The following is a 9,987-nucleotide window of genomic DNA, read 5'->3' as shown; positions in this document are numbered from 1 at the left end:
TGATTCGGATTATTAATTTCCCAATTATTATAAAATTTTATGACAATTTTTATAAATTAAAATTGGAAATTAAATAATCAAGAAAGGGATTTTTAAATTGGATTTCAAGATGGATGAATTTTCGAATCAGATTTTATTTTTAGGTTTTTTATGTACTAAATTAAATTCCTAAACAATATAAATCAAAATCTAGAGAGAGAAACTAGACAAATCAACCTAGAGAGACAAAGTGAAGAATTTGGGGAAAAGATGAAATCTAACCCTAAATTAAAATTCTAATGAACCAGAAATGTTCTAAATTGATGTAGAATTAAGGATAAAAAACCATATCTTGAATCAGAATCAAAATGAAGTGCTAATTTCATTCAAAATAAACTTTTAGGGCATGTACATTTTGCCCATGCCTTGGCATTTTAGAATCATTCAAGAAGAAGATTGAAATACAAATCAGAAACTTACTACTTTGAGTGCAGAATCAAGAATTGTCGACTTCCAAAGCATCCCTTGTGTCCTTCCTGGCCAAATCCTTGGAGAGAGCTTCAAAAAGTGAATTTCACCATTTTCCAGACCTCTATTTAAAGATCCAACCATCTAGATTGTAGAGGGGGAAAAGAGAAACCTGCCCTCAAAATTTCAGCCCAATCGGACAACTAAATCTCAAGATATCAAGGTTCTAGTGAGGATTAATCTAGGCCGTTGGATTATTTATCTCTCCTCCAAGAACTCTGGAAATGGCATTTTTCTATTGGCTGGCATTATTTTTCTTGTTTTCTGCCTTCTCAGATCACGTGTCCACATGTGTTTATATGTATCCACCGCCCGCAATGATTGGAAATCGATTCCTCAATTTAAATGGTTATAAAATTGCCACGTCACCCCCTTCTCTTTATTTTTCCTTTTTCGCCACTCGTGCCACGCTAGCTTCCAATTATTTCCTCATTATGGAATCGCGATTCGCGATGCCACAATGAGCTAATCATTGATACAATCTGGCGCTCCAATCATTCGCCCGAATTTTCGGGCGAATGACGTGGACGCCACCTATTAAATAGAAAATTCATTTTTAAATATTAAATAAATTAATAAATACCAATTATTTCAATTCAAAAATCATTTCTTGACTAAATAATGGTCAGAAAATTATTAAAAAATATGAAAAAATTCTAGAAAAATTAGAAAAGCTCTTACCAACCTTTAGCCAAATATTTAAGCCCTGCAAAACATATTTCTTCACTAAAATGAAGTTAAATTCCATGTGATAAATGATAAAAAATCAGAAATAATAATAAAATGAAAGTGTAAGTGATTTATCTTTATTTTAATATGATAACATGCAAATATAGTCATTAAAACACATAAATATAATGTAAAATTTATTAATTAATCATGTTAATTTTCAGGTTATCATACCCCCCCCCAAGGATCAATATATAAACTTAATGTAGATGGCGCATCAAAAGGAAATCCTGTGAAAGCAGCAGGAGGAGGAATAGTAAGAAATGCGCAACATGCGATTATTTTTGCCTTCTCCTATGGATATACAGAAGGGACTAATATGGAGGCAGAAGGTTGTGTACTACTAGATGGATTAAGACTATGTGAAAGTAAAGGTATCAAAAGAATAATTGTGGAATCTGATTCTACAGCACTCTGTCAAATAATATTAAGTCATATCTGCTCTCTGTGGAAACTAAAAGAATGGTGGGAACAGATTATGAGACACATAAATCAAATAGCGGAAATAAAGCATATTTATCGAGAAGGGAATAGTGTCGCATATGTGCTAGCTAACTATGCTATTGACAAAAACGAGATTTTTTGTTTTGCAGGGTAGAAGATTTACCAACTCAAGCAAAAGGCAGATACCAGATGGACAAATTAGGTATGCCACATCCTGAATACTTTAAATCAATGATCACAAATTAAAACCAGTGCAAATAAATGGAAGATAGACGCAAGCCAAGAGGTATGTTTTTTCTACCAAAATTTAAGTTATTGAACAATTCAAAACTTCAATGCAAGAAATGGACTATACATATATTTTGTTCAATATGTTTTTTTATGTTGTCATGAGACATGATGTATTTCATTTTATATTTAATGAAAACTATGAATGTATTTTCCAAATGTCATACATGATGGAATGGGAATTCCAAAGATGAGACAACTTATATTCCTCTGATAGAAGAGAAAATGGGATAGGAGCGGAATATCCAAGGTCAATCATGAAGTTATAGATATATGATCATCAATCTAGTAATAAAGACTCTGTAGCAAGGACAACTAGAGTATGCGTCTTAGTCTGGGGGCTTGCTATTTGAGGTACGTGAAAATGACCGGTGGAACCACGACTAGAACTGGGAAAGTGGCTTGCACAAAAATTCCACATGTTATTCCAATCATGAAGACCACTGAAATGGCAAACGCCCATCAACATGACCGCTAAAAATGCCCATCAACATGGCAAATGCCATAGAAAGCAAGTTTCTTGAACAAGAACGAAAGGGAAACATATGAATCAGGGAAGAACTCAATAAGTTACAAAAAAAAGAGAAAGGAAAAATCAAAGCTCAAAATGAAGTTAATGTAGCAAAGTGGGACCATCAAAGCAACTGATTATGGTGTTTAAGCTCAAACCAAAGCTGAAATAAGCCTTTTCCCGCCCAAAGGTCAATGCTAACCCTCATCAAAAGCACATCCTTGGATACCAAGTCAATGAACTGAGGAACATATCCTTGTTGTAAAATGCTACAGTTTCTGTGCTGCTGTTTTTGAGAGTCAAATTCTATTACTACTTGGTTAGCCTTGTGTATGCCTCGAAGTCACATGTCAATTCCAAATGAGGCTACAAGCGTCATAGTCTAAGGTATTCTAATATGCTTTTGCATGACGTCAAATTTTTCACTTGAATGATTTCTGAATTTACTTGAACCAAGAGATCTAATACAAATCCTAACCAATATCCAAGTTTTACTTGAGATGCATTTGTGCATGCCATGGTGTGTTTTTCAGGTGCAGATCAAGTATTCAACAGAAATGATGGAGCATGAGTTCACGAAAGATCATTACTCACCATGATTCAAAAATGCAATATCTGAAGCAAACCGAAATACAGGGAGGAAAACACATGGCATATTTCTGAAAATGCCTCCGCATATAGAGGATGACACCAAAAGCAAATCACGGTGCAGACTGCTACATGCCAAAATACATCGTGAAATCAAGCCTCTAGCTCCACACGAGGAAGAAAGAATCGCTTTTATCATCATTGCTAGCGACATTCATACGAGGGGGCTTTGTCAATTTCATTTTTTATGTAACCCATCCACCGGATTATTAACACTCATATCACAGGTAGTAGTCACATGGCAAACAAGATACTATGTAAAGTCACGCTCATATAAATGAAATCTCATATTGATTAAAAAAAAGAAAAAAAGAAAGACAGATCGATAGATAGATAGATAGATACATACATACATACATACATACATACATAGACAGATAGATAGAAAGACAGATCGATAGATTTATGTACAGATATACAAACAGGTACAGATAGATATGTAGATAGATTTATGTACAAATAGTCAGATTGATGTATTTATGTAGAGATAGACAGAGACAAACAGAGAGATAGGAACGTTTTCTCAAGGAGTAGGGTTTATTTGCAATTCTGGGAAAAAGGAGGGAGTGGCAGAACCTCAAAGGAAAATCTTCGGAGACGAGTGTATAAGACTCCGCCCTCTTCTTTGGGCCGCTTGGATTGACGCTCCCGTCGACTTTTACTCCTCTCATCTCTCCTCGAGTTTGTCGAAATGGCGACTGCGGCTGCTCTCGTTCCCGCTGCAGGTGATCTCTCCCCGGAATTCGCCGTCTCTTATGCTTCGATTCGCCGTTTTTTTGGGTTTAATCCGTCTCGGGAAGCCTTTAATCTTCCTTTATATGATCAGCTTGAGCCCAAATGGTCGGAATTCGCTTGGGTTCCTGTTAAAAATCATCCTTTTGTAAGAATCTATGACGAACTGGGATTAAGAGAATTACGTGTTTTCATTTTATCTTCCTTTATATGATCAGCTTGGGCCTAAATGGTCCGAACCCGCTTGGGTTCCTGCTAGAAATCTTCCTTTTATAAGAATCTCCGACGAACTGGGATTAAGAGAATGATTGGTGTTCATATGCATCATGGGTCCTTTATTTTTCTATCAATCTCTGAGGAAATGGTATTAAGAGAAATGTTTGTTTTTATTTGCTTCGTGAGTCCTTTTAAGGACGTTTCTCTTTTTAGATCTTCAGGGGGCCTTTCTATGAACCTCTGAGGAATGGTATTTGGAGAAATATGTGGTTTCATTTGCTTCGTGAGACCTTATTTTCTAGGAATTTCTGAAGAACTTGGATTTAAAGAAATACGTGTTTTCATATGCTTCATGAGACCTTGTCAGGACTTAACTTTCACTAAGAGTCCGTGGAGACCTGGTATTAAGAGAAATATGTGTTTTCATATGCTTCATGAGATCTTATAAGGACTTAACCTTCACTAAGAGTATATGGAGACCTGGTATTAAGAGAAATATGTGTTTTCATATGCTTCATGAGACCTTGTTAGGACTTAACTTTCACTAAGAGTCTGTGGAGATCTCGTATTAAGAGAAATATGTGTTTTTATATGCTTAATGAGATCTTATAAGGACTTAACCTTCACTAAGAGTCTATGGAGACCTGGTATTAAGAGAAATAGGCTTCATGAGACCTTATTAGGACTTATCCTTTACTGGGAGTCTCTGGAGACCTGGTATTAAGAGAAATATGTGTTTTCATATGCTTCATGAGTCCTTATCAGGACTTATCCTTTACTAGGAATCTCCGGAGAACTGTTATTAAGAGAAATATTTGTTTTTATATGCTTCATGAGACCTTATTAGGACTTATCCTTTACTGGGAGTCTCTGGTGAACTGTTAAGAGAAATATTTGTTTTCATATGCTTCATGAGACCTTTTATGGTCTTCTGAGGGAAACAGTGTTCCGTGGACAGCCAGTTTATTCAGAGATTCTGGGTCTGGTCAATGGTGTCTCCACTAACGATCCAGTGCATAGATCGAGATATTTTATAAAAGACACTCGTTAAGGATGTTACCTGTTCCCAGGTCTGTTTTTTCGTTCTTGCTGGTCATCTTCTGCATTTAACTTTTTAGTTTTTAGTTTCTTGTAAGATTAAACAATTTTTGTTGAATTTTTAGTTATGTCAGTCTCCAAAAGCCTTTGATCCGTTTGTTGATGAGCTTGTGTATTAATGGTCCGACTCGTTCGGAGTCCATGTTACAGCTCCTTTTTCTTAGAAATACCCTTTTCTCTATGCATGATGGGACCTTTTTTGAGGTCCGCTGTGTGAAATATAGTTTCGTGGACAGTCGCCTTACTCAGAATTTCATTTCGCAGATTGTGGTTTTCTTCAAAGATACTCCCATAATCTTGTATTGTTTCGAGTTTGTTGAAAATATTATTCTTATGTTTATGCAATTTTGTTTAATTATTTCTTACGGGAGCTAACTGGATTCAGGAGGAACTCATATGGAATCATGTCGGATGTTCCATTCATCCAAGTTTCAGTCATTCGGTGGTCGATTGAATCTGTCATCGCCTCGAAGAAACAGTCATTTGAATAACCATCGACAATTGATCGTTCGGGCTGAGTACAGGTGTGTACCAATAAAAAAAAACCCTTGTATTTTTTAATCTTAGGCGGCCAATGCCACTACTCAGATAACTTCTAGTTACATGTCTATTGATTGAGTGCTTTTTATTTTGTGTTTTTCTTTGAATTAACAACGAACAAGAACTGATGTTGTATCTGTTGCGAAACTGCCTATGAGAATAAACTTTATTCTAAATGTTTCTTCAAAAAAAAACTTTATTCTAAATGATCCCGGATCATGCCATCATCATTGAATAAAATTTATTCTTACATATAATTATTTGCCTCTCGTAATTGAAAAAGGTGTCATTTATTACATTCAGTTATTTGTATCTGTTATGCCTTCCATTTCAAGGACAATAAGTGGAACTTAAAAAAGGTTTTGCTTGAAAAAACCTGCCAAAAACCAAACCTTAGCGTAATCAGCACAAGCCTGGAATATCAGTATATAGCAAAAGACGTGTTTCCTTATTTACTGTAATAGGTGTATGATTAAATCCTGGGACTTAATGAAGGATCCCTTGCAACTTTTAAAATGTGACCGAAATTCAGTGACTGGGAGAATGGTATTTTGATGAACTTTATTCTTGCTGATGCGCATTAATGTATTTCCGCTTGCTGAGAGTTAGGTCTTGTCTGTCAAACGTATGTTACACCCTAGATCCGTCATTTTTTTCTTATCTCTGGGAAGTGTTTTTCCTAATTCACGATTTCCTATCCACATTAGTATGATAATTGAGAGAGAATAGGAGTAGTTCTTTTTCTTAGATCTTATGCTGTTGCCAGAAAACCTCTCAAACCGATATTTATATTTTGATTATTTGTTAGTGTCCATCAATTTTATTTTGCTCATCAATGGCTGTCGCTGATGTATTTCAATTGATCTCATTTAGCATTAGTAATATCTACAAATATTTTCACTTAGATGCTTTTGTGGTGTTGTCTGGCTTATGTTTTCCAATTTACTTGTTCAGTAAGAAACGGTTAGAAATCTAATTTAGTAGTTCTTCGGCTTTTAGTTGTTTCGACATGGCTCAGTTATCGAGGAACGCCACATTTGATTTTTTTTTTAAGAAAATGAACGTCACATTTGATTTTTTTTCAAAGAAAATGAACGTCACTATTGGGTTGCTGTCTCTCATCCTCTACCTCGTCTTCTTTGATAAGAACTATTGGGTTCTTGTCAGATTCTTTTTATAAATGTGAGATTTTCTGATGTTGTAAATTTCAACATAAAAATTTATCATTGTGGAGGGCAACTTATTGAGAAGGTTAGTATAGAGAGCTACTTATCATTGTTGTATGTGCCTGATAGGATCCCCAGCACACGTGGGGGCATTCTCGTCATGTTCGTTTTATGTTCCTTTAAATAGCACAGCCCTCCTTGGAGGAGGGCAGACGGAAGGTTGGAGTTTAAGCATTAGTGGTTCCCTTTCTCTCTCGTCTCTCCGATATCCTCGCTCCGTCTCCCTCCACGATCCCTGTCCTCGCGATCGTCTCTGCATCACCACATCTTCAGGCGGCTCGTCCCCAGCCAATCCCTCCCCCCCTCAGCTCAGCCTCCTCCCCTACCCTTCCCGTTTCACCTCGCCATCCCCGGGAATTCCCGTCTCGTCTCACCCTCTTCCACCTTCAGATACGGACCTCGATCAAGGAACGTATCAGTGCCAATCACAAATATCAACGAATTTTTCATCGTACAGTCATCAGTCTCAGAATTGTCTCGTCAACATCTCGTCATCTTCTGATCGTCCCATCATCGTCTTGTCATTTTCTTTTCACTCTCTCATCATTATCTTGTCATTGTCACGTCATTCATTTTCATACCTATAATGGATGACAATTTTTTGTTTCAATATGGCTCAGTTATCAATGAACGTCACATTTGATTCCCCCATTCAATGATGATGTGGACTGCTGTCTCTCCTCCTCTATTCCGTCTTCTCTGAGAAGATTTCTTAGGTTCTTGTCAGATTCTTTTTATAAATGTAATGTTTTCTGACGTCGTAGATTTCAACATAAAAATTTGTCGTGTAAAATGAGCTGGTATTGAGGGCAACTTATTGATAAGGTTCGTGCAGAGGGTCACTTATCATTGTCGTAAAAGTCATCAGTCAACGAATTTTTCATCGTGTAGTCAACTTATCATTGGCTCAGAATTTCCTCCTCAACATTTCAACATCTTCTCATTGTCCCATCATTGCCTTGTTATTTTATTGTCATTGTCTCATAATTATCTTGTCAACTTCGCGTCACATCATTCATTTCATACCTAAATAGATGACAAATTCTTTGGGGGAGGGGGGTGACAATGATGATGATGAATGCGTCATCGGCGGCCAACTCTTCGTACTGAATATCTTTTGCTTAGGGGAGTAGAAAAGGATGTGGTGCAACATGGATTTTTAAAGGTCCTATGAGGCCTCTTCAGAGCCTTGCTCTTAAAATTTTTAAGTTCCTCTGGAATCTTTTGAATCTGGATATTTCAATATTTTTATCCCGATCTCTCTAGGTGTACGTGGCCCTTATCAGTATCTTCATTCTTAGGCTTGCTGGATTTTAGGTTACTTATAAATGAAGCCTCACATACCTAGAAGTTCATTCATCTCGATTCTTGGCATCTTTCCGGTCTACAAGAGTTTTCTATGATTTTCCTCTCCTTGAATTTTTTCCATTTATCTTTACTTTTTTTCTGGGTTATTTCTGTAAACCATTTAATCTCATAGTTTTCCTATATTTCTTTTCACAAGCTATGATTAATGTGGACTTGAACTTTGATAGCTTTGGCCTTGTCCTTGAACCCAAATAAGAATTAGGAAATACTTGGAAAAAAACTCGTCTTTTTTCAGCCCAAAATACTGGATTTCGATTCGTATTATGTGATCATGATATTGAACGTATATTTGTGTAAAAAATTCTTGCAGTGGCGGTCCTAGAAGCGGTAGTGGTGACTTTATTGCCGGATTTCTTCTTGGGGGAGCCGTGTTTGGAACTCTAGCTTATGTTTTTGCTCCGCAGGTCATTTTTCTCAGATTTTTCCCCACAGCATCTCTCTGAATTACATTTTTCTGCAATTTTATATTATGAGACCGAAAATATAAAATAAACCACCAAAATGACAGATCCGAAGATCTATCTTGAATGAAGACGAGTACGGATTCAGGCGGGCCAAGCGGCCCATTTACTATGACGAAGGATTAGAGGTAAACTAGGGTTATTTCCACTGTTTGATCATCCTGATGAAAGATCCTGACCATCGCTTGTTTGAGCAGAAGACCAGGCAGACCCTGAATGAGAAGATCAACCAGCTTAACTCTGCCATTGACAATGTGTCATCTCGGCTCAGAGGCAGCGGCAATGGTGCCGTCGAGGCGACTGAGGTTGACTCTGAACTGGAATCCTCTCTGTGAGTAGCACTCTGTTGATCGTTTAATTTTCGTCTCCCCGTTGACCACCTGGTGAAATCGTTGACCTTATTATGTGGTTATATTTGTCTTTGATTTTTGAGCTGACTTAGCCCGTTGACTGGCACTTAGATTTGTTTCCTCTCGTGGAAATTGACTTTCATTTAATAGGATAAATCATTGAATATTTGACTTCCCTTTATTGAGCGTTTCTTTTTTCGCCCTTCTAATTTTTGTGTCCTGATATGAGAACCAAGGTTTCTCTTGCCACAAATCTCTTTAATGCATGAGGGTGTCTATCATGTACTCTGTGTTTTATGAATATCATTCCAGTGTGTCACGTCTGAATGACCAATAAATTAATAGAATGAACAAAACAGTGATGCAACTATGTTTGAAATGTTTTAAAAACTTTTGACCAATGTTCCTGAGAAAGCACAATTCAGACCTCTAAAGAGAAATATTCAAATATTTCTGAACCCAAAAGTCCTGAACTTAAACGTTTTATTATCATCAAATAAAGCCTGCTTGAACATGGCATGGTAAATAATCTAGAAATGTTGGAAAAGTAGGATTAGAAAAACTCATTGCATGGTATCACTGCCAGCCTCCTCTGTCATCAATCGTCATCTGTCGCCTGCAAACTCATTGCGCGAGGCCGGAGTCTTTCCTGTCAAGTTGTCATATGCTAACTGTTTTGCTGCCATTCCTGATTCTGGTGGTGCGAATTAAATGTAAAATCAAATAAATTGCCCTATTTTCTTCAAAAAAAATAAAATCAAATAAATAGATTTAGGGTATTCGATGCCGCAGTCTAGTCACCTAAGTAAAGGGACGGCGGAGGTCATTCTGCTCTTGGGTTGGAATTTGAACTGAACTTTGTATCTTGG

The 9,987-nt window shown here is 36.8% G+C and overlaps 1 protein-coding gene across 1 annotated transcript; it reads left to right on the top strand.

Moving 5' to 3' along the window:
• Positions 1-3,701: 3,701 nt before the first annotated feature.
• LOC144710520 (uncharacterized) lies at positions 3,702-9,284 on the top strand. Its single transcript, XM_078584329.1, has 5 exons — positions 3,702-3,852; positions 5,559-5,697; positions 8,618-8,711; positions 8,816-8,896; positions 8,966-9,284. The coding sequence occupies exons 1-5, from the start codon at positions 3,819-3,821 to the stop codon at positions 9,101-9,103; spliced, it is 486 nt and encodes a 161-aa protein (XP_078440455.1). The 5' UTR covers positions 3,702-3,818; the 3' UTR covers positions 9,104-9,284.
• The last annotated feature ends 703 nt before the right edge of the window (positions 9,285-9,987 follow it).

The sequence above is a fragment of the Wolffia australiana genome, chromosome 12 (genome assembly GCF_029677425.1).
Source record: "Wolffia australiana isolate 7733 chromosome 12, ASM2967742v1".
Lineage (NCBI taxonomy): Eukaryota > Viridiplantae > Streptophyta > Magnoliopsida > Alismatales > Araceae > Wolffia > Wolffia australiana.
Note: the sequence above shows the minus strand (reverse complement) of the source record. Positions and strands in the feature narration are given on the sequence as shown.

Coding starts and splice junctions, on each gene's coding strand:
- LOC144710520 (XM_078584329.1), top strand. CDS start 3,819: ATGGCGACTGCGGCTGCTCTCGTTCCCGCTGCAG. Junction 5,698..8,617: donor ATCGTTCGGGCTGAGTACAG/GTGTGTACCAAT, acceptor AAATTCTTGCAG/TGGCGGTCCTAGAAGCGGTA. Junction 8,897..8,965: donor ACTATGACGAAGGATTAGAG/GTAAACTAGGGT, acceptor TTGTTTGAGCAG/AAGACCAGGCAGACCCTGAA.